This window comes from Canis aureus, chromosome 5, assembly GCF_053574225.1.
Source record: "Canis aureus isolate CA01 chromosome 5, VMU_Caureus_v.1.0, whole genome shotgun sequence".
NCBI lineage: Eukaryota > Metazoa > Chordata > Mammalia > Carnivora > Canidae > Canis > Canis aureus.
The window spans coordinates 29,134,942-29,160,501 of NC_135615.1; the positions used below are offsets into that span (position 1 = coordinate 29,134,942).

The 25,560-nt window shown below is 44.0% G+C and overlaps 1 protein-coding gene across 1 annotated transcript in view; it reads left to right on the plus strand.

Annotated features, from left to right (window-relative positions):
* The first annotated feature begins 2,915 nt into the window (after positions 1–2,915).
* ITIH5 (inter-alpha-trypsin inhibitor heavy chain 5) overlaps positions 2,916–25,560 on the plus strand; it is a 75,155-nt gene continuing 52,510 nt past the window's right edge. The window contains exons 1-2 of the mRNA XM_077897283.1: positions 2,916–3,106; positions 12,063–12,107. Coding sequence (XP_077753409.1) covers positions 3,017–3,106; positions 12,063–12,107 — 135 coding nt within the window. The 5' untranslated portion in view covers positions 2,916–3,016. The remainder of the gene's footprint in view (positions 3,107–12,062; positions 12,108–25,560) is intronic.

Sequence of the window (25,560 nt, forward strand, 5' to 3'; positions counted from 1 at the left end):
TACAGTTTGCAAAATCTGGGAATTTTGAAAACTCTCCCAAGTCATGCAGCTAGATAGGGGCCAGGTTGAGACTACAGCCCAGCCCTCCTCGTAGCCAGCACAGCCAGCTTAGGTTCCCACCCCCAGCTCCCAGCTCCTGATTCCCTTCATCAAATGTTCATTAAGTGCTAACCATATATTTACACAGCGCTAGACCTTGTGGGAGATGCTTTTCCTCAAGGACTTTCTGATCCAATTGGTAAAGCTGTCCTAAAAATGAATATAATAAGCACCAGCCCCAATGGCCTACAGTAGAATAGGAGAGTCCTACAAGATGATGCAAGGAAAACTCATCTTCCTTGACACTGGATCTCTGCAGAAACCAGTGGGGATGGATTTGGGAAAAAGAGCAGCTACAAGGCCCTAAAGTGTTGAGATGGGGAGGGGAGTGGTAGGATGCGGGAGACAAAGTTCTGTTGGAGGATGGAAATAATAGTCACTGCTGTCCCATTTCAAAACCTAGCTTTGTTCCAATTCAACTTTTAGTTCTCAAGTAGGTATTTTTCTTTCGGGGGGGTGGTGGTGGTGGTGGGGAAATAGGCAAGTTTTGATTCCAGGAGGCTGGGGATTGTCCTCCTTAGTTAACCTAACCAACCTCTTGGTTAGATTATGTCAAGGAACTACAGATAAAAATCCTTTGGCCCGCTTCAGAGTTCTCCTTTACTGGTGGTTTTTGTGGTAAAACCTCGCTGGACCTGCTACTGTTGCTTCTTGTTGGTTTTGTGCATTTCAGCGTGTGAGTGGTTAGGGGCGGAAACGATTAAGTGCTAATGACAACAATTTTCTTCCTTTTATTTTATTATTTTTTTGAGCCTGTGCAGCCTTCTATTTATTTGCTTTTCTCTCTTTGAACTCTCTTTTTTAAAATTAAAAAAATTTTAAATTGGAGTTCAATTTGCCACCATATATCATAACACCCAGTGCTCATCCCACCAAGTGCCCCCCTCAGTGCCCGTCACCCAGTCACCCCAAACCCCGCCCACCTCCCTTTCCACTACCCCTTGTTTATTTTCCAGAGTTAGGTGTCTCTCATGTTTTGTCACCCTAACTGATATTTTCACTAATTTTCTCTCCTTTCCCTTTATTCCCTTTCACTAATTTGTATATTCCCCAAATGAATGAAACCATAAAATGTTTGTCCTTCTTGACTTATTTCACTCAGCATAATACCCTCCAGTTCCATCCACATTGAAGCAAATGGTGGGTATTTGTCGTTTCTAATGGCTGAGGAATATTCCCAATCTCGTCTTCCTTTTATTTTAAATGGCATCATGTTTCCCCCCTTCTCTCAATGTCTTGGTTGAACAAACAGCATGTCCATAAGGGTAAATAAAATATTTTAAGAAGACATATCACCATACACTAACCACCCACTCTCTTCATTTTTTACATTTTTCCTAGTTCTTATGTCCATGTGTATGCATTTTTACCTAGTTACAAGCATACTGTTGATATGGGTGTATAATCTGGTATATTCCCCTCTAGATTGCACGATAAACATTTTTCCCGTTTCCACAGACCTCATGATTATTATTTAGTGGCTGCATAATATTCCACAGGACGGATGTTCCATTCTTTGAGCGAGCCATTTCTCTGCCCTTGGCCATCGAGGTTGTGGCCAGTCTCTCCCTATCATTCAGCTCATGGACTTAGATGCAGTTTTTATAGAGACAGAGAAAGTGTCTTTGAAGTGATTGTCTTTTGAAAGTGAAACAAAGGCGCAGCTCTAGCTACATCGTGTGTCTAGCAGATAAAAAGATGGTGCCCAGGGTGTAAGAGCTGGAGGTGTGTGGAAGCTGGAGCTCCCAGGGTGTGGAAGGCTGGAGGATAATAATTCTTCTTACTGCAGAACAGAAGGATCACCACCAATAGTTTGTAACTAACATACGCAGTGATATTCATTTTCATGATTAATAGCCCAAACCTTAGAAATACCACTACACAGTGCCAGGGCTAGCCCCTCGTTTTCTGCCCGAACTGCATAAAAGGGGACACATTGCTAGCACTTTCTGCATTGGACTAGTAATCAGCGTCGCTTAATTTGGCTTCTAAGCATCAATGCAGGATGCCAAGAGGCGTGTGCTGCTCTCTGGGCAGAGGTAAGAAGGTCTCATGTTAGCGTTATGCTAGCAGGTGGGGAGTGGTGGTGGTGGTACAGATTGCAGGTGAGGGATGCGGAGGTAGACACAGCGGGCCGGGTGGGATATACAGGTAAGGGTGGGATACAAGGTGAGGGATGCGGAGGTAGACACAGAGGGTGGGGTGGGATATACAGGTGAGGGTGGATACAAGGTGAGGGATGCGGAGGTAGACACAGCGGGCGGGGTGGGATATACAGGCGAGGGAGTACAGAGCAGGTGAGGGATGCGGCTGTAGACACCGCCGGCGGGGGCCGGGGGTACAGAGCAGGTGACGGAGGGCGAGCAGGGTCCTGGGGGTCAGGCTCGCTACTCGCGCATCCTCCTGCCACGGGAATTGGAGCTGCTGGGGGAAGAAGCATTGTACACCTCGCAGGAGAGAGAGATTTGGGGGTCGGGTGGCGGGTGCCCCCAGCCCTGAAGGTGGCAGCAGAAGGCGACGGAGGGGATGGGGTCTGGAGGGCGGAGCTGAAGGGCGGGCCGCCCCCGGGGGCTGTGGGGACCCGACTGGGACCCGGGTCGGCGCGGGGGGCGGGGCCTGCGGGCCCGGGGGCGGGGCTGGCCGGCAGGGGGCGGGGCCGGGGGCGGGGCCTGCGGGGCCGGGGGCGGGGCCTGCGGGGGCCGGGGGCGGGGCCGACCGGCAGGGGGCGGGGCCGGGGGCTGGCGGGGCCGGGCCCGGGGGCCGGGGGGCGGGGCCGGCGGGGGCCTGGGGCGGGGCCGGGCCCGGGGGGCGGGGCCGAGCGCGGCCTCGGAGCGCGGAGCCGGGAGCCGGGAGCCGGGAGCTGTCCCCTGCGCGCGTCCCGCCGGGCCCCGGTGCCGCCGCGCGCTCCGGCCCCGCCATGCTCCTGCTGCTGGGGCTGTGCTTGGGGCTGCCGCTGTGCGCGGGGTCAACGCGAGAGGCGCGGCCCCGGGATGACACTTCGGAGCGAGTAAGTAGAGGCGGGAGGACCCCGAGACGGCCCGGGGCGCGGGCTGCCATCCCTCCGGCCGCCTTCCTCGGGCGGGCGCGTGGCTGTAGGACAGACGGCCTTGGAGGGCTCCCGGACGTCAGGAAGGCAGGGATCACCCCCCTCCTGTCGCATCGTCCCCCCTTGTCCTCTCCGTCCCCCCAGCGGCTGCTCACGAGCCTCCCCATCTGTCGGTCCCTCTGGGCGAGAGTCCGGATGTCACTTGCCTGCAGAAATGTGTCTGGGACTGGAAAGCCCTGCAGAACCAAATCCTGGCTCCTGTTGGTGGTGTTCCTTCTTGGGAGAGAGCCCCAAGTTAATGCCAACGTTTCTTCTTTAAGATGCATGTAGGGGGTGGCGTGTTGCGACTTGTGCCCAGGTGATCAGAGGAAAAAGCACGATCTAGAAGTTGCAAATTCTCCTCCACTTTCTCCATCTGAAAGCCAGGGGAACCCGACTTTCCCATCAGGTTCTCATCAGTGGGGCAGCAGCTCGGAGGTGGCCTGATGGCCGGGCTCCACCACCAACCAAGAGCTCACTTACCGTAGTTCATGTTCTGTGCATCTGCTGCAGATTTCGAGTTTTGAAAGGTTTAACCTCTCAGGTAGGATAAACCCTGCAGGTATGAAGTCTCAATGCCAAGTCTGAGGAACGGAAAAGCTTTTTGAAAAACATAAGCCGAACTGATGCAAATATCAAGGTGAAGACCTTATAGGGAGAAATGGCCGTGTCCCAATGAAACTAGGCAGTGCTTATCTGCATCCCCTGGTGCTGCTTACACACGTTATCATTAAAATTATTTTAAAATCGTTTAGCTTAAAGTGTGTTTCCCGTGATGGGAACAAGAGATAAGTAGTCATACTTCTCCTCCCCTTTTCCAGCACCTCGGTTCGAAGAGAAATCTGGAAGATGGTTACTCTCTTGTTGACTCTGCACATGGATGTGTTTTCTGTACCTTGAAAGAAATGGCCATTCTCTTGGAGGGTCGTCAGGAGGACTAAGAGTGCATGATCCAGGGGCCTGAGAGGCGGGGGTCGGGGGAGGGCAGGCTTTGGATCCAGAAAGAAAGACTTGCCTTGACTTTGCCCTTTGCAGTGGGCGCTGGAGAAACAGTAGACGTGTTAGTAAGTGGTTGAGGGCACGCGCTTGGTGTCAGGCAGCTGGGTCTGTCAATTGCCAGCTCTGTGATGCTGGGAAAGTTCTCCAGGGCCTCAATTTCCAATTCTGTAAAGTGGGGGAAATAATAGGGTATTAAGGATTGAGTAGTTAATACGCCTAAAGTGCTCGGTTCAGGGTCAGCACTTCCAGTTACCTCTTGCTGTCCGGCCTGGGCTGCTGTATAGCCAGAGGGAAGGAATTTGGGATAAAGAACTTGAAAGTTTTTTTTTTTTTTTTGGGGGGGGGAGTGGAAAGAGGAAAGTGTGGGAGGAACTGAAACAAGGATTCTGTTTATGAGCTAGGAGGAGGGATTAGAGCTCCAACATCTGCCAGTGCAAGTAGGCTTAACATTCTAAACTTTTCCTGCATAGAGTAACATAGGTTTGGCCCATTTTAGCAATTTCATGCTGCCTTCAAAACACAGCACTATTTATTCATCTTGAAAGTGACTGAGACAAAAATTTGTAAGACATGAAGTTCTATGAAAATCAGCAAATATTACCTTTTTATCTCTATTAAAAAAAGAAACCTTCAAAACAACCACGTATGTGTGTGTGTGTGTGTGTGTGTGTGTGTGAGAGAGAGAGAGAGAGACAGAGAGAGAGAGAGAGATGTAGGATTCTCCAGAACCAGACTTCTCTGGTCCATATCCTGGCTCTGCCCTCCCTGGAGAGTTACTTATTGCCTATGAGTCTCTGTTTACTCATCTCTAGAATGGGGATGGTGAAATCACTTAATTAAAAGGATTTTGAAGATGGAAACGTAGAGCAGTACCTGGCTACGTGTAGCACATAGCTGGTGCTTATTCTCTATAATTATGGTCTTCAAAATGATGTGTAAACTCAATTTATAAATGTAAATGAATATGTCAGTTTTATGTAGATTCTAACATACGCGAAACCTGCCTGTTAGCTTGCACTGCAGTTGTTATTTGCTGCCTACCTTCAGTTGGCAATATTCCTAATAACACCTGAAATTCAAATTCCTTTCTCCCCTCTGGTCCTCCGCTCCATTTGTGAACAGTATCGCCCAGAGTGAGGGATTGCTCTCAGCAATGGTCTCCAAACTTCGGTATGAAGAGGACCCTCAGAGGGCTCATTAAATACAGAGCTTCCTGAGCGCCCACTCCCATCAGTTTAGATCTACAAGGATTGGGGTGGGGCCTAGGTGATTCTGATATAGATGATCCACCGACCACACGTAGAATAATATCACTTTAAAAGAATCTTTCAGGAAATTAATATTCCAAAGGAAGACTCGTATAAAAGCAGCCTGTTACAGATTTACCTGTTTCTTAAATTTCAAATTGATACAGTTTTCCTTAAATCAGGATAGGGCTGTATTCCTGTTACCACAAAAGCAGTTTTTTTTAATTTACAAAATAACGCTAGCCACTAATTATTATTGAGTGTTCCTAATGTCCCAGAGAATTTGCTAGTGGCTCCATGTAAAAATAAGAAGAAACAATAAAGGAGATGATGAAGAGCACTCCAACCGGAGCCAGGCTGCCTGGGTTCAGTTGTGCATCCCAGCACCAACTGGCTGTGTGTACTTGGGCAGGTGACTTAACCTCTCTGGGTCTCTCAGTTTCATCATCTGCAAGATAGAATCATTACTCTCATTGGCAGGTGTGGATAGGGTTTTTAAAGGCAAGTAAAGTTTACATAATTGGTAGAGCCTCTTGAAGGAACAGAGTATCAAATTATGGCCACAAAAATTAGGTGCCGAAGTAAACATTTATTTAGGATGATAAATGAATCACAACAAATGCTGTGGGTTTTCAGGCTGACAACCACCCCAGACATCACCTGTGGTTGAGGGACTGTGCCAGTGAGGGATCTTGAAGCTTATGTGTTATTAGCTTCTAAATAATAATAATAACAATAAAATAATAAACCCACTTCTGCTCTTACAGTGGCTTTGAGGATTCAGTGGGTTAATTCACACAGAGTACATGCATTCAGTGAGCATTAAAGTGGTATTAGTTATTTTTGTTGTTTATGGACAGCCTGGCTAAATCTCTGCCCACCACTATAAGGAAAGCCTCGGTGTGCTGCTCACTTTCCAGGAGAACCACGGAAGTCCACCCAGGGGAAGTGATAGGCCCAAGTGATACATGCGGAGCCTGGATTAGAACCTGAGTCAGGCTTTCAAGGACTCCTCCAGAGACCAAGCCACTTTCCTATTTATAACATGATAGAATTTGTTTCAATGTGATTTTAACTTTTTTTGTTTTTATTTGTGGCTCCTGGCATATGGACAGTGTTCAGGATATGCTTGTGGTACCATGTCGATGGTGGGGAGACATTTCTGATCCCCTGAATTGAGAATTTCTGGAGTTTTAGTTTTTTAAAATCTGTCCCTCAGAACCAAATCCCTGCATTTGGAAACGCAAATCAAGCATCAAGACAGCATTCTTTAGTTTTTGTTCTTAAGTCTTTAAAAAGTGAGGTCAGTAAAAGATTTTGGGAGCTTGGGACCACTCAGTACTGTCTCCTTTATGCACATGCGTGTGATTGTTAAAAAGGAGTCATCGAACTGAAGGGGAAGGAGGATACTGTGGGAGAGAGTCCAGAGATGTACTCACTCCCAAACCAGCCATCTCTTGTTTCATTGAGTGGAAGGGGGAGGGCGGAGAGGGGCGTATTGAGAACCAGGTGCATGAGTTTATGTGACTTAATTTTCCTAACCAGCAGTCTTCCCTAAACCTTGGATGCTGCACTGAAAGCAGCCTTGCCTCCCGTGCTGTTGGGGGTCCCGTCAGAGACCCCGGCTAGCTCTCTGTAGCCAAGGAGCAGCTGGCTGGCTCTATTTAGGAAGTTGGGGCCATGGGATGGAGACCTAAGCTTTTTTTCAGCTTGTTTCCAGAATTTAGTGACTTGCCTAAGGCCAGTGTAATTTTTTTTTTTTTTTAAGACCTACCTGGAAATTGTTTGGTAGTGAAGTTTCTTCTTCAGGGCTGAGGTTATGGGTGCCCTGAATTACCAATGGTTATTAGCTGAACATCCTGCAGCAACATTACTCCGGAGGAATGAAACTTTTGTGCGAGGCATGTCGAGTTACCGAGGTGACAGATGGCGACTCCACTGCCTTTCCAACTGGTGGCCCTTGGTTATGTGTCAGGTGCTCTAACAGATCTGTGAGGCACTGACTCCTGAGTTCGTGAATCTTGGTTTCAGGATCACAAAACCCTCAGGAGATGGGGATAGGGGCCAACTGGTAGGTAGGTTCTCAGTACAGAGCCCTGCAGGAACTCACCACTTCTGTCCCTTGCTGGGGGTATGGCTGAGGTTAGCCCAAAGGCAGCATCCCCTGGACCTGTTAGGGGACCCAGACATCTCTGTTCAGGCAACCTGGGTCGTCAAAGCATCCATGCCCAGAGAGAGCGTCTCTGTTCTGTGTATTCTGAGCATCTTTCACCCTGGTTAGAATTAGGTCTCACTATTTTCCTCTCTTTCATGCTCTTTCCCATTTATGGATTTTTTTGGAAGGCTCTAAGGGTATTTCTCTTCTCTTCTAGTCATGATCCAACACTGATAAATCTTGGGGGAAAGTACAGTCTCTATTACTCAAATTATGAATATATAAGCAGTGCCTGCTATCTATGTATAGCTGGACTAACTAATCATGTAGATGGGGGATTCCAGACTCCAAAGCCCTGACAGTGTTATGGCTGCATTCTTTGTGAAAAGGAAATCATCACTCACCCTCTACATCCTGGTGGTGAGCGCTGCTTGGTTCTTACGCATTGGGGAGGTGGTGGTAGATCTCTGAAACTATTTCTCAGTGTAGTTGCTGTATGGAACCTGATGCTCCATCAGTTTCTCCTGCCCTTTCATTCCACTCCAGAAAATGCCCACACGGCTGGTTGAACCATTCTTCCAAACATAAAACATCTCATGGTCACTCTGGGGCAATACTGAACTCTACTTTTTTCCATTTCCTTTGTAACTTACAAAAACTACCCTATTAAGTTTTCATCTTTCTTTCTTTCGGGTTGTGTCATATGGTCCTTGATGGCAAGGATCATGGCTTAATGTTTCTCATGGCTTGTGTTTCTCAATAAATATTGTAGCCTGGACATCTTTCATTCTGATGCTGGAGAAATAAGCTCAGCTCAGTAGGGGTAAAGAATCTTACTTGAGCCATCTCTTATGTCTATGATTTAAAGCCCCCAAGCTCTTGAGATTACTACTCAACGGCAGTCCTTGACAGTGAGCCGAGGTGGGTTACATATCTGTCCTTAAACCCCGTTCCCATATTCTTATGAGGCATGGGGAAACACTCAAACAATAAAAGGGATCAAGAATTCCTAACTAAAAACAAGGATGACGACCTTGATGTTGTTTCCAGTTCCAGTCTCAGCTGGCACCAGTAGTCTGTCTGTACCGGGAAGCTCTGATTCTAGTTCAGTCTCGTTTGAACTTGGACTGAAACACTGCCATGGCGATCCCCTGAGACATCAGATAGAAATCTCAAAAATGAAAAACCAACTTCTCTTATTCTCCTTAAGGCTTGTTTGTTTTCTTGGAAAACCTATTTTCCAGAGGAGGAAACTTCAAAGAGAATACTTTAGATCAATTACAGATCAGAATACCTGAGAGAGGTTGGGCTTTCCTTCTGACCATCGCTATGCTAAGCAGTCCCCAGCCTATTCCACAATTCGAGGAAGGGAAAGGCCTGACACGAACCTGCAGAACTGGTGAAGACCTTGCCCAGAACGTTTACGATGGCTTTCCTTGGGTAATGCCTCAGACGTGTAACACCTCATTTTAGAAAGACAAACCAGTATCATCCTACTAATCGTTTGGTCCTCATTTGGACTCAGGGTGGTGAGTGTCAACCTAAATCCTGTACTATTTCTCCTATTCCATGTTCTATAGAATAGGAGGCTCTGTAGCGGCTTATAACGATAATTTACAATAGTATATATATATATATATATTTGTTTTTCCCCCCAGGGGGAGATTAAGGGAGGATAGGGATGAAGACAGTTACTGTTATGACTGGAGTTTTCCAAATGGAAACATCTTTATTGTTTTGTTTCTGTTATGGAAGTAAAATGTTAATTTGTGAAAAACTGAGGTAGTACAGGAAAGTTTAAAGAAAAAGAATTCAGTCACCCAAAGGCAGCAGCCGTTAGCACTTCGGTGCCCATTCTACACATACCAACACTCAAACTTACAAAAATTAGATCATGTTAAATATAACGTTTTGTTACCAGATTTAATCACTTAAAATGGGTCATGGATCTATTAATCAGGATGGGCTAGGTTATTCTGTGGTAACAATGTCTTAAAAATCTCAGTGTCTTAAATTCCAAACATTTATTTCTTGCTTGTACAACTTGTCTGTCATGGGTTGGTGGTGGTCACTTGGGAAGTTGAGCTTGATGAGCAGCTACCATTTCAAACATTGCTAATTACTGTACCAGAAAGAAAAAGAGCAGTTCTGGAGGATTGTACATCTGTAACTAAATCACTTGACCTAGAAGTGAAAAGTGCTACTTACATTCCTAACTTGTTGGCTGGAGCTGGTTGCATGTCCCTGCCTTCCCACAATGGGTCCAGAAAATGCAATACTTCTGGCAGACAGCTAGAGAAATATTTGGTGAACAGCACTGAAGTCCAGTAAAATGAATGTTTATTGATGCCAATAAACATTGATGCCAATAAACATAGATACACATCATTCTTTTCTTTTTTTCTTTCCTTTTCCTTTTTAAAAGATTTGTTTATTTGAGAGCAAGCGAGTGCAAGCATAAGCAGGAGGGACAGAAGGAGAGGGAGAGAGAGAGAATCCCAAGCAGACCCTTGGCTGAGTGGGGAGCCTGGTTCAGGGCTCGATCTCACTACCATGAAATCATGACCTGAGCCGAAACCAAGAGTTGGACACTCAACCGCCCAGGCATCCCATACATCATTATTTTCTATAGCTGTGTTCTAATGAATCCCTGCATCATAATATACTGAATGATATACTGAACCACACTTCGTTTTTTTAATAATATACTGAACCACTTTTTTTCCCTTTTTTTAAAGAACCACTTTTTAAAATAATATACTGAACCACACTTCTTTTAATTTTAGGCAATTGCTAATTATTAACAGTTGTTTTAAACGTTGCAAAGAGTTTTCTTATTTTTTCTTTTATGCTAATTTTCTGTAAGTAGAATTTCTTAAATTAAAAGATATGCATACTGATGGGAATGGAAGAATGTTTCAGCCACTTCGGAAGATAGTTTGAGACTTTCTTAAAAAGTCAACCTTAAATTCACCATATGACCCAGGCATTCCACTCCTGGGTAGCTATGTCCAACATAAAGATTGCATGGGAATGTTTATATATGTTTCATGTTATTCAAAATAGCCAAAAACTGGAAACAACCTGGACATCACCTGTGAATGGATAAAAAAATGTCGGAAATCCATACAGTGGAATATTATTTAGACATGAAAATGAGTGAAGTATTGATAAATGCTATAGCAGGGATGACTTCGAAACGATTATGTTAGGGACCATAAGGGAAAGGAAGGAAACTGAGTGGGGAAAAATTAGAGAGGGAGGCAAACCATGAGAGACCCCTAACTCTGGGGAACACACAAAGGGTCGTGGAAGGGGAGGATGATAGGGTGATGGGGTGACTGGGTGATGGGCTCTGAAGGGGGCACTTGACGAGATGAGCACTGGGGGTTAAACTATATGTTGGCAAATTGAATTTAAATAAAAAATATGTATATATATAAAGAAAAGATTATGTTCAGTGAAAATGGCCAGTCATAAAAGACTATATATTTTATGATTCCATTCCTACACAATGTCCAGAATAGGTAAATCCACAGGGTCAAAGTAGATTAGTGGTTGGGAGGTGACAGGTAAGAGGTGCAGGGTTTCTGATGTAATAAAAATGTTCTAAATTAACAGTGGTGATGGGCGCACAACTCTATGAATATACTAAAAAACACTGAGGTATGCACTTTAAGTGAATCATTTATGTTATTTATAAATTACACATCATAGAGCTGTTAGAAAAAAGAGATGTATAAAGTCCAGGCATATTTTTCAAGTTTTTGATCTACATGATCACATCACCCTCCAGAAAGGATGACTTATTACTCACAGCAATAGCAGTTTAACACTTTCTTCAAATAATGATTTGCTGTGAATAATGTTCAACCACCAGCTAGGACTTTTAAATTACTCCAGAAGTGGCTGATTCATTAATACAGTTTTTTTTTTTTTAATGAGGATTTTATCACCGTCCCATGCCCCTCCTCCACATGTGGGAGAGTATAGTTAAAACAGCCAGAAAAAACGGAGTGAAAAAATTCACAGTGAGTTCAGTTTTGCTTGCAGAGTTTCCTCAAGTTTTGAGTTGAATAATGAGCCCATCAGAGTAGAATTGAATCCATTTACTCCTGGTGATAGACGTAATAGCAAAGAGCTTCTTTTCAAGCTGGAAATAAAATAAAATGGGAGTACAGATATTCTGGTGAATTCTTTGTTCTTGTCATTTCATGGTCCTCTAAGAGACAGAAGAGCATGCAGGTGATGGGGTGGTGCCCTCGGGGCGGGGGGAAGCAGTCAACCATCCCTGAGAGGGATGGATCCTGGCTCTAGCTTGGCAGCTTCCTAATCAAAGGTCCAATCTCCTTTTCAGTATGGGTTTTTTTCAGGATCAAAATCTGTGACTCTGAATATATAATTAACACCCCCCCCCATGAAATTCATTTCAGAATGAGCTCACAATCGTTATTTCATGACTCTCTTCTTCTTACAGGTTGGACTCAGTGTGCCAAGGCAGGTCCGACTGTTGCAAAGGCTGGTATGTATGTCCCTGGTGCCCCTGCAGGGTCTCTTCTGCCCTCAATCTTCCAAGTATTTTGAACCAGGCCCTGGCTGTGCTTGCAGCTCCTCCAAAGCTTGTAAAGTTGCTTGTAGAAGAATGTTGACATTAAACAATGTAGTTTTTATAAGGCTTTCTTGAAGTGGACTTTTCTTTCTGGAAAGAGGCTTGCTTATTTCAGTAGGGCTCTAAGGACAGAGGATGGAGTTTCAAAGCCTTTAAGAAAAAAAATTAAAGGGACGCCGGGTGGCTCAGTGGTTGAGCATCTGCCTTCGGCTCAGGGAGTGATCCTGGGGTCCTGGGATCGAGTCCCGCATTGGGCTCCCCGCAGGGAGCCTGCTTCTCCCTCTGCCTGTGTCTCTGCCTCTCTCTCTGTGTTTCTCATGAATAAATAGATAAAATCTTTAAAAAAAATTTAAAAACTCAACTCGACCTCTACTTTCTATGGCATTCTTACACAAGAAGCAGAGGCTTTGTAGTGAAGTGAACCACCCCAAATCAAGCAAAGGCTGGACCTTGGTAGATAGAGCTGCAGGTCGTGGAGCTGAGCAAGGCTCTCCTTGCCTCTCGGCAACTAGCAGATTGGAACTTGGGCGCATGTTCTGGAACTTGAAGAGTTTATTCGAACCGACCTCGGTTCTCTGTTACCAGTGTGTAGGCAGGGACATATCAGAATGTGGGGACATGCCTTTGGGCTCCAGGGGTGGGCATCCCTCCAGGGCCTCTCGATTCTAGCCGCAGTCGGGCTGTGACGTCGGATTCTTGTTTTTCTCTGCTTGGCTTCCCCCTCTCCCTTCTTCCTTCTGATCTTCCCACCCTTGTCAATCTCTTCGTCATTCATCACATGTTCACATCGTCATAGACAGACATGCATGAACGTGAGCATGTCAAAAATCGCGAAGATCCTGGATTTCCCCCCACAACCCAGCCAAGAAGTGAGTTCGTTGCCTTTGCGTGGATGCCAGCAGAAAACAGGAGGCTTCCGGGTCAGGGACAGAGGGCGATTATTGCTCCCAGAATGGCAGTGCCTGAGCGTCCGCATTTGCCCGGTTCCTGGGCCCTGATCCGTTCCCATGTGGTCACCCGGAGAGGCCCCGATGACACCGACACCCGAGGGGAGCTCTGCACGTAGGGAACCTGACCCTTTTATGAGCACTAAGCCTGCCTGACCTTTGTCCCTGGAGGGCCACATCCTCTTTACTGTTCTAGATATTAAACCAACTTCCCCTTTGCTCTGGAGGGAGACGCCGCCTCACTTGACCAGAGCCATTCACTCTCCAAACATCCTTGAAGAGACAGTTCAGAACAAAGGTAGCTGGTGCCTTGGCTCGGAAAACGGGCCGAAACATCAGAGACTCATGGAGAATAGCCTCCCGGCAAGACTGGTGTATGCCCTCATTCGCTCATGCATGCGTTCATGCCAACTGGTATTTTTTTTGAATGCTCACTCTCTACGCTGCCCCAGTGTAGGCATCGAAATACAGCAATGAACCAGACGGACCGAAGACCCTGTCTTCCCTAGAACTTGAATTTGAAAATGGGGTAGAGAGGGGTTGGGGTCCCACAGCTGGCTTCTGTGTGTGCTCTTAACACACGCCCCGCCTTCTCAAGTACAGGTCTCTTTTTCCATTTCTTACTATTTTTGAGCAACAATATTTCACTTGGCCTAACTGTATCCATTCCTTTAGAAGGTGAAAAATATTCCAGGTCGTTGGGCGTTGGCACACCGTAATGTATTAGGCATTCTGCGGTGGATGAGCTTTCAAGTTGTCTCCAGTTTTATGGCCCCTGTAAAAAATGATGCAAAACTTTTTAAAAAAATTTATTTATTCTATTACATGGGTGTTTTTTATTCTATGGGCTAGCTTTTTCAATAGGAAGATTGCTGGATCAAAGTGCATGGACATTTTACATTTTTGAGAGATGTCATCAGACAGCTTTTGAATACTATTGCTCTTAATACTTACTATCTGTCTTGATTCCATGTCTATCAGCAATGACTAACATGCACATTTCTGCCAGCAAACATATAATTACTCCTTTTGGCTTGTCGGTGTCTTAGATATAAGTGCTGTCTCTGTTGCTTTAGCATTTGCCTGACTACTAATGAATTTATACTTTTTAAAAAATAACATTTATTGGCTGCTTAGAGCGGTTCTTCTGTGAATTGTTTGTGCGTGTGTGTGCGCGTGTGTCCTGTACCCGACTTTCCATTGTGGTTTTTTTTTTTTTTTTATCCTTCAGTGGCCAGTATGTTAGAGATCTAGAGCTGCTCTGTCTCCTGAATTGGAAGAACTCCTCCCCAAATGTGTCATTTGTCGACTAACATTGCTTGTGGTAGGTTTTCCATGTAGAGGTTAAGTTACCCAGTAATAAATAAGTTCATCTTTTCTTCATAGCCTTTGAGTTGTCATTTTTGGTTTCAAAGATTTTTTTTGATCCTTAGGCTTAGAATGTTTATTTAATCACTTAGATTTTCTTGGAAATCTCCAAGAACTTTAAAAAGTCTTACTTTTCCACGCATTCTGTCTTTTTAACATGAACTTTATTTATACATCCGACGGGTACTAGAATGATCTTTCCGGCAGTAGACCTGATGCATCATTCTCTTTGGAAAATGTCTTTGGTGAGTCCACGTTACCTATAGAATATACTCCAAGGACATGTAAGGGCCTGTGTGGTCTGACTGCAGCCTGCTTCTGTGGCCTCAGTTTATCCTATGAGTCTTCTATGTTATGCTCTAGCTGTCTGCACCAATGTGAAGGTCTCTGAATGTTCTCTGACTAATGAATAGAATGTGGATGGCAACAGCTGTTAGTCTCCTATCACTGCCAGCTCATGAACCATAGGGATTTGCTTGATTTTCTTTTGAATTGATCGGATACCCTTTTTATGATGCTCTTTGGCAACACTCATGCAAAGAAAATTTATATTTTAAAAAGCAAGGGTATCTTTGTATCTGAGTATTCCTGGCCCTTAACAGATAGTGGCCTGGTTTTCACTCTCGTCACTTAACCTCTTGGTGGCAAGACCATGTCTTGGCATTTTCTTCATAGCAGGCATTCTAAAACTTGCACTTGGGGTTTGTTTTAAGCAGACATGGTAAGACATGGAGATCTGGAAGTGATCATCATGAAGGAAGACGTTTGTACTCACAGATTCCCTAAAACAGGAGGCACCATGGGGGTCTCTGGTTGTCTAGGATCCAGCCCTGGGGTGACTTGGGGAAAAGGGAATATTGGCTTGGCATGTAAGAGCTCAACGAAGGAGGTGGTTGGGAGTGTGAGCTCTGGACTGGTGGGTTGTGTATCAAAGGTGTGCTCATGCAGGAGTAGATGGCTGTCTCTGGGAATCAGCTTGCCCTGGGGGGACAGTCTCTCCAGGAGCAAGGTCCCAAATGCCAGAGCCTCAAGAACACAGCAGATATATGGTGCTGGGCATCGTTACCTCACTGAAGGTTAGTTGCTGTTAGTGTCTGTCTCCTTTGTTCTGCCTCCAGCCATCTGGTTTATCTTTTGTTAGGAGGTGTACAGAGTAAGGTTTTTCCCTCTACGTAAAGATGATACTTGCGTTTTATTTTAGCACCACTTTCAGCCCGGGGTGTGATCCTGGAGACCTGGGATCGAGTCCCACATCAGGCTCCTTGCACGGAGCCTGCTTCTCCCTTTGCCTCTCTCTCTCTCTCTCTCATGAATAAATAAAAATCTTTTTTTTTTTTTTTTAAAGAATGTCATTATCACAAATAGGCAATCCAGAGCTGATGCCACGCTCGGTCTACAGAGGAGCAAAATTGTTCCACCAGGTGGGGGTGTCATGTAACAACGACATGGGCTGGGTTGTTTTTTTCTCAAAAGGGAGAGACATGAAGGTGCAGTCGACATCCTTGGACCCAGAGTCCACCAACTGCCAGGTGGCCAGTCTTCTCCTTTATCATGTGAGGCAATGAGGAGTTACATGATGTCTAAGGTCCTCTACCTTCTCCAAAGTTATTTCTTCTAATGGTCACTAGAGAAATGTTAGACCAGAATAAAACAATAAAAGGTTAATCTTCTGGAAGAGACCTGGTTCTGGCCGATGCCGTTGCAAGCATTGCTCAGTTACATTTCCAGATGGCATCTTGGGTAATTCAGGACATCCTCTGGGTGGCTTGGTCTTAAGTGACTCACATGAGTCACACAGAAGGCTTTGGTCCCCTGAGCAGCTAATTAAGACACTCCCTGCCTCAAACTGCTTTTCCATCTGTTTAGCTTTTGTAGGAGAAATATTGAAGCAGCTGTTTTGTCACAGGAAGACTTGATTTTTGCCTCTTATTTTCCAGTTGACATCCTCCCATGAAATAATGAGTTAAATATAAATATGGAGAGCATGTTGGAGTTTTAAGAACGGTGCATTGGGAAAAAAAAAAAAAACTGAAGCACCTCTTTTATATCCTCCCTTCTATGACAAATTTTTACAAGCCTCTGCTGCTCCAAGTTCTGTGCTTGGCTTTGGGCATCGGGGTTTCCTGACAGTCTTATGTACCTGTCCAGGATTCTTCTCACACCGTAACCCCCTTTCTAATTAAACTCCTCGATTTTTTGTTCCAGGAATGTGCTAAGGCTCATCTCTGCTTCTGTGCCTTTTGTGTTTTTAGAATGTTCTTTTTGTTCTTCTTCCTTCACCATATACAAATTCCACATCTATTTTTAAAACCTTTTCTTACTGTTACAGACCTCACTGATTTCTCCTTCTTCTGAGCTCTGGAAGGTCTTCTGGGCAATGAGTGAATATGTGTATCCCTATATATCTTCCTATGTTGCTTTATGGGTTTTTTTTTTTTTAATGCTTTCTTCCAAATGCGATCATAGGTGCCTTGAGAGAAGGATCCATGTGTAATAGTTCTTCCATGGAATTTAATCTATAGTAGTGGTTAATAAATTTGAGTTAATTACCATTTCTTTTAGTGAAGGGATAGATATTCTTCTTTAATTGTCCAACTATTAAATTGTTCGATAATTCCATTTTATAAATGCTTCTGAGTTTTGCTCTATGTTGACAGCTATGGGTAAAAAAAATGAGATGAATAAGTTCTAGTCCCTGTTCTGCCCATGTGTACAGTCTAGTAGGGTTGGGGGAAGGGATGAGCAGCCAGGGGGTGGGGATAGATGTGCGCATGAGTGGTTTTAGTAGGTTGGGGACTAAGGGTGCTGTCCGGCAGGGCAAGGGCCACCAGGCCTAAGTAGCAGTGGGGGCTCCTGTGGGAAATAGTAACTGGGCAGGAGCAATAAAACTAAAATAGTTTCTTGAAACTTTTCTCAATCTGTCTCTTGGGCTCATAAACTATGTGTCCTATTTTTGATGTAATAGTGTGGAAAATTTCTACAATATCCGTAATCTTAATGTGAGGCCAAAAAACCCCCCTCTGAAACCAAAAAATCCCATCATAGTTCAACTTACGGTTTTGTCGGGCGTCTCCTAATTGCACATTTTAAGTTTAATGAAAGGATAACTGACAAGGATCTCATGAAGAAGGACAAATCAGCATGACATCACAAGCAGTCTCAAGTGTACCAAGTGAAGACAATTTCAAGTTATTGTCAGAACAGTGATGGGCAAGGATTATCTACGGAAGGAGCTCGATTGCATTGGGAATGGCCTGCAGCTGTCACTTTGTGTCTCTCAGCTAGGAACTTACTAGGTTCTTTTCCAAATTAATATTCTACTTTTGTGTGAAAGAGGCAAGCTGGAGGTTGATAAAAACGTTTTTGAAAAAAAAAATAGAACGTTTGGAAAATGCTGGAACATGAAAGCAGCGTGGAGTGGCTTGGGCTTGATGTCCTGTGTGTCGAATGTTTATGGTGTGATGGTGGAAAGTGAGGCACCCCGGTCACTTGTGAGTCCGCCACAAAGACTGAATGATATTTAGTGTATGTTTGGAGGGCTGTATTTTACCGGCTAGCTGACAGTGATCACATGGAAAAGCCTTGAACTGCCAAGCTGCAGGGCTGCCTCTGAGCTCCTTTCATGAAAGAGGTGGGATTGGAAGTGAGGGCTCCAGGTTCTGGCACTGGAGGGATGGCCTCCTGCCTGTGGGACTCGAGGAAGTAAACCGCTGTGGCCTAGGCTGGGAAAGCAAGGGGGTTAGACTCTTATTCTTTATATTTTATCTTTATGACTTTGTAACTTTGTGACTTCCTCCAGGGAGATTCCTGGGGTATTTCTAATATGTAGAAGTTCACAAAACAAAACAAAATGCATAGAGATGATGTGTTTCAGTTTCTATTGCTCTATAAAAATCTTTCCCCACCCCAGTAGCTTAGAATTTGGTGTTTCTGTTTCTATTGCTCCATAAAATGCATAGAGATGAGGTGTTTCAGTTTCTATTGCTCTGTAAACCCAGTAGCTTAACGAATGCAACTCAGTAGCTTAACGAATGCGACAACCATTTTATTAAGGCACCTGTGAGGCAGGGATTTAGGCAGGGCTCAGCCCAGTGATTCTTCGGGCCACAGGATGTCCGTGTAGTCACTTGATTGGCAGACGAGCTGAGGGTTCACTATAGTTCTCTCGTGTGCTGGGCTCCTTGACAGGCATGGCTGCAGCCAGGCTCAGCTGGTTCTGTCGACTGCAGTCCTACACATGGACAGCACAAGAGGATAAGTCTAATGTGGTGACTCAAGGCCTCCAGGAGAGTGTTGGGAGACACCTGAGCACAAGAGCTGAGGCTTCTTTGTGACCTGGCCTTAGAGTCCCAGATCATCACTTAAAAAAAAAAAAAAGATTTATTTATTTGAGGGGCTTCTGGGTGGCTCAGTCAATTAAACAGCTGCCTTCAGCTCAGGTCATGATCTCAGGTTCCTGGGATGAAGCCCTACGTTGTGCTCCCTGGTCATCGGGGAGTCTGCTTCTCCCTCTACCCATCCCCACGTGCTCTCTCTCTCTCTCTCTCTCAAATAAATAAGTAAAATCTTAAAAAAAAGATTGTTTATTTATTTGAGAGGGGAGGCGGGGTGCTGAGGGAGAGAGAAACTTAAGCAGACTCCATGCTGAGCAGGGAGCCTGACGCAGGGCTCGATCTCATGACCCTGAGATCATGACCTGAGCTGAAACCAAGAGTTGGGCGCTCAACTGACTGAACCACTCAGAATCCCCACTTCCAGTGTGTTCTGTAGATGAAGCAAGTCCCTGTGGCTCAGATTCAAAAATAAATGAATTATACTTCACCTGTCAATGACAAGAAAAGCAAAGAATCTGTGGCCATCAAAATTTTTTTTTCACTTTTTTTTTTTATCAAAATACACATAACCTAAGAGTTACCTATTATAAACCACTGCAAAGTATACAGTTTGGTGGTCTTCAGTACATTCACACTGTCCTACAGACATCACATCTATCTCTAGAGCTCTCTTTATTTGCAAAACTGAAACTCTGTACCCATTAAACACTAACTCCCCATTCTCCCTCCTCCCAGCCCCTGGCGACCACTGTTCCCCTTTCTGTCTCAATGAATTTGATTATTCGAGGTGTTTCATATAAGTGGAACCACACAGTATTTGTCCTATTGTGACTGATTTATTTCACTTAGCATGAAGTCTTCAAAATTCATCCACAATGGAGGCCCTGGGTGGCTCAGCTGGTTAAGCATCTGACTCTCAGTTTCAGCTCAGGTCATGATCTCAGGGTCATGGGATTGAACCCTGAGTTGGTCTCCATGCTCAGCATGGAGTCTGCTTGAGATTCCCTCTCTCTCTGCCCCTCTCCCTCCTTGAGTGCACTCTCTCTTTCTAAAATAAATAAACAAATCTTAAAAAAAAAATCATCCATGCTGTAGTGTACATCAGAGTTTCCTTCCTTTTTTTGAGTCATATTCCATTATATGTATAAACCACCTTTTGTTTATCCTTCCATCTGTCAACAGACACTTGGGTTGCTTCCACACTTTGGCTACTGTGAATAATGGTGTACTAAGCCTAGGTGTACAGACTGTGGCCATGTAAAATCTGGTAAAACAGAGGACATCAATGAGTAGAATATAGTTGGAATAAGAAAAATTTTAGTACAAGCACAGTGCAAATGGCTGCTCACTCTCAGTGTCCATGAGATGGTTGGGATTGGTAGGCATGGGGAGCTGGGAGTGTAGGATTTGGGTCTGATCTGAAGCAGCAGCACCATTAATGCCAGCAGCTACGGCCACATGGGAATGTGCATGCAGAGTTGCTCCCACTGTCTGTTCCAAGAGAAATGGCATTATGGATGTTTATGTCAACTTTCCGATTTTTAAATGTTGTCAAATGAAAAATTTTAAAAGATTGTGCAAGTCAGATAAAAATTCCCCATGATCTATATAATCTGAGATTTCTTCCTAAAACACACCAATTAGTAAAGGTATGTAGACGACCGATCTCAGGGCTTTATTTGCTTAAATAGTACAAACCCCAGGGATCAGCAAACTTTTACTTAAGTGGGTAGATGGCAAATAGTTTAGGCTTTGCGAGGCTGTTGAGTCTGGCATGATTACAAAGCTACTCAGTTGTCCTACGTTGTAGTGTGAAAGTCGCCACAGACAGTATGCAGATGAAAGGATGTAAATGAATTTGTGTTCCAATAAAACTTTATTTACACAGTCTTGTGGCCTACCCCCAACCCCTTGGTGTAGGTGAATCAGAGGGCAGGGGCATCTGAAGGGAGTTTCAGACAATCATGAAAAATAATTCTAAAGGGTTGGTGCACGAGAGGGGACTGGTTAAATAAAATATAGTGTGTCTGTAAAAAGAAAATACGAGTGGCTACTAAAAGAAGGATGAGAGGGATCAATTTGTATGGTGGCGGATAGCATTTTTCAAATATAGTGGCACTTTGATACTCCTCCCATAAGACAGGATCTGGACCCTCTGCCTTTGGAATTGCATGTCCTTTGGCGATTCTCGTGCCCGGTAGAGTAGGGTGGAGTGATGCTCGGTGACTTCCAAGGTTAGGGCATAAAAACAGATAGAGCTTCCACCTAGATGTCTCGCGAAGTCTCTGGCTTCCACGTCATCGGTCTGACCAATGTGTGAGGTCCATGCTATGAGTCAGCCTGAACTTGACCTTGTGGAAGGAGCAGATGGAAGGGCCCTGGGGCAACATGAGATAGAGATACCGGCCATCTCCGGGGCCAGTCACCTCCTGACTGGCTCCCCCTGGCCAAGCCTTTCTAGAATTCCTGCCCACAGAAACCACAAGAGAAAGTGCCATGATTGCTGTTGCTAAACCACGAAGTTTTAGAGTGGTTTGTTACGCAGCAGCATTGGGCACTTGGAATAGGCACAGATACAGAAAGAGGAACACACTGTATTGTTAGGTGAAATTAAAGCAAATCAATACAACATATATTTAGGGAAGGACAGACCAAAAACTATTCATTTAACTGCTGCCTCTGGGGAACAGAACTGTAGATCCAGGGCAGGAGGGATACCATTGTGTTTCTTTTTATTTTGGGCATAATTTGAAGTTTTTACCATATGAGTATGTTACTTGATACTTTTTAAAACACTGGTTTACATTTTAAATAAAGTGGAGATTGAGAATTAAAATTTTCTGAGTTCAGGGGATCCCTGGGTGGCGCAGTGGTTTGGCGCCTGCCTTTGGCCCAGGGCGCGATCCTGGAGACCCGGGATCGAATCCCATGTCGGGCTCCCGGTGCATGGAGTCTGCTTCTCCCTCTGCCTATGTCTCTGCCTCTCTCTCTCTGTGTGTGTGACTATCATAAATAAATAAAAATTTAAAAAAATAAAATAAAATAAAATTTTCTGAGTTCATAGGATCTTCTTTCCTTTTTTTTTTTTTTTTAGCAATGATATCTTAGACCCTTTACAAATTCACATATGTAAGAACATGAAGACATTGGAGATAAAGGAATATGTCAAAACATAGATAATTTAGGAAGAAAATCTATTTCCAGGGAAAAGTAAGTGAAAGTAAAACACTGTGTCTCCATTTATGCTTTATTTTAGGGTTCCATTTTGGAAAGATGAGGAGATACAAATTTTAGTTAAAAAAACCCAACGGGTTATTGTATTCTTAAGACCATTATCATTACCACTTTCCCCAGTCTACTCCCATTGTCTTTACTGAAATTTGCTATATGTGTGTGTATGTGTATATAAATATATATATATATATATTTTTTTTTAAAGATTTATTTATTTTAGAGTGAGAGAGTGTGAGCGCATGTGCAAGTGGGGGGAGGGGCATAGGGAGAGAGAATGTTAAGCAAGCTCCACACTCAGCAGAGCCTGATGCAGAGCTCAATCCTACAAATTTGAGATTATGACCTGAGCTGAAATCATGACTCAGATGCTTAACCAGCTGAGCCACCCAAGGGCCCTGAAACGTAGTATATATTTTTAACGAGATCATTTAACAGAAGTGTTTGGTTAAACCACATCTAGAATCTCTTTTTAATCCAGGTCACTTCTAGAGAGACGAATATTGTCTGAAGGAGGAAAGATTTTCATGGAGACTATTTACAATCAAGTATTTCTAAATTCCAAAATAGTTTCCTAAAACTCAGTTTTATTCCTTACTTTCAGTTTTGCCTTAGAGTCTTGGGTCTCAGACATGGACGTATTTTTTCTTTTTTTTTTTTTTTAATTTTTAATTTTTATTTTTTTATTTATTTTTTATTTATTTTTTATTTTTTTTAATTTATTTTTTATTGGTGTTCAATTTACTAACATACAGAATAACCCCCAGTGCCCGTCACCCATTCACTCCCACCCCCCGCCCTCCTCCCCTTCTACCAGCCCTAGTTCGTTTCCCAGAGTTAGCAGTCTTTACGTTCTGTCTCCCTTTCTGATATTTCCCACACATTTCTTCTCCCTTCCCTTATATTCCCTTTCACTATTATTTATATTCCCCAAATGAATGAGAACATATAATGTTTGTCCTTCTCTGACTGACTTACTTCACTCAGCATAATACCCTCCAGTTCCATCCACGTTGAAGCAAATGGTGGGTATTTGTCATTTCTAATAGCTGAGTAATATTCCATTGTATACATAAACCACATCTTCTTTATCAAGCCCTCTTAACTTAGAGACGAAGAAATATAAAGAGGACCACCTCCTCGTGTTACTTCAAAACAGTGGTTCTTGGACTTGAGCATCAGGATTTCTGGCCCCATTCCCTGTGTTTCTAATTCTGCAAGTTTGGAATGGATTTTGAAATTCTGCATTTTTAATAAGTTTCCAGGTGATGCTAATGTTGCTAGTCCTGGGCCCTGACTTGAGAACCACTGCTTTGATGTAATTCCTTCTCAGACCAAATCGGAGAACTTCTTTTCCTCTTGCAGGTGAAAAATCTTTCAAATATGTTTGGATTTGTTTTCTTCTTCATCATCACTTCACTGAACCTATATGCTTATCTCCTCCCAACTTTCCAAGAAAGATACACATTCTCTTGACATTTTTCCTGAACCTGTTGCCATTGTTTCTATCCTTTTGAGTCACCAAGACCAGAAGTTCAGCCACAAAGGTGAATGATCCTGGCACTCGCCCCTTCTGGCCTTGCCCATGTGGACTCTGCTCCACGCAGCTCTCCATCTTGCAACTATTTGTGCATGTTCTCAGATGTGCTTTGTGCTGAAGGAGGCTCAGTCCTACCTCTCTAACATATCCTATAAGGTATCTGTCCAGCTTTTGGTGGTTTGCTGTGAAAGAAAAGATTTGACGCAAACATTTAAATATGTCTCAGTAAAACAATGCATTGTGAAACTCTCTTGAAATGGGGTTTAAGGTTCCCTCTGGATGTCAGGAGCAGTATGTCTTGATATCAGCAGTCATCATCTTATATTTATTTTGAAAACCAGCTTAGGGCTGGAAAGAAATCTAGAGAGCAGATGAAGGTCAAAATAAACATGCACCGGGTAGGACAATGCCAGTAGGGGAAAGTCAAACCCAGCAGAGTAACCTGGTTCCATTCAGCATTTATTGAGAGCCTGCTGCATGCTGGAGAGCATGCGGGTTTGAGTACACAGAGAGAGAAAGACATATCCACAGAGGCAGCCTACCATCATGATGGTGAGTGTGGACTCTGGAGCAGGTGGGATTGAATTTAAGTCCCCCTCTCCATTGATGCTGATGGGCCTATATGTAAACTTGCCAGCTTGACTCCTTCTCATGTATGAAATGGAGTAAAAAACACCTACATTGTATGTGTGCCCAAGTCTCTAATGAGATAATGCCTTGTCTTGGTCTCTTTGGGCCACCATAACAAAATACTGTAGACTGGTATTAAACAACAGAAATTAATTTCCTCGTTCTGGTAGCTGGGCTGTACAAGATCAGTATCTGGCAGGATTCATTTTCTGGTGCTGACTTTTGTCTAGCTTTTGGTGGTTTGCTGTAAAAGGCAAGATTTGACTCAAATATTTAAATATGCTTGTGGATGACCACATTCTCATCCACATGGCCTTTCCTCCGTGTACGCATAGAGAGCAAAAGCAAGCTCTCTTGTGTCTCCTCTTATGGGGCACTGACCCCATCACGACGGCCCTTGTACCTCATCTAACCCTACTCACCTCCAAGGGCCCCATGCCCAAGTACCATCACATTGGGGGTTAGGGCTTTACTGCATGAGTTTGTTGCAGGAGGAGGGGGGCACGAACATTCAGTCCCAGCCTGTAAAGTAGTTCAGCCAGTTCTTGGAGTTAAAGAACCACTGTGCTGACTTTCCTTCTTAATGCTTCCTTCCTTCCTTAAGCTTCTGCTGCCAGCTGTCATGGGATAGAGCACTAGAAAGCTAGAAATACATACACTGGAAAGTTTTAACCAGCTTTTAAATCTTTTTTTTTAAGATTTTATTTTATTTTTTTTAAAGATTTTATTTATCGAGAGAGAGAGACAGAGAGAGGCAGAGACAGAGACACAGGCAGAGGGAGAAGCAGGCTCCCTGTGGGGAGTCCGATGCAGGACTTGATCTCAGGACCCTGGGATCATGCTCTGAGCCAAAGGCAGACACTCAACCACTGAGCCACCCAGGTGTTCCCCAGCTTTTAAATCTACTCCATGTAGTGATTGCTCTTATCAGAGGCTTTGGAGATAAATTTAATGAAAATAGACTTTCCTTTTTCTGGGTTCCAATGCCCCACATACTGTCTCGAGCTCAGTATTGATTCCTACTTTACAGTAATGTGACCGTAGTGATGGTGGGAAAACCTCAGAATCCAGTCTCTCTAAGGGGATATTGAATATAATTTGAAAATATGAGAGTTTCTTTAGGTATGCTCTGATGTTTTCATCAATTCAGGATCCTGTAAATATGATCTAAAAGTTTGTCACAGGAAAGAATTACATACTTCACTTCTAAAATCCCAGTACTTCATTAAACTACTTAAGTGGTATGTGTTATCTGCCAAATGGGAAATCTTCACTGCGTTCATTTGTTAAAGTTAGGTTGAAAAATGTGCTTCTGT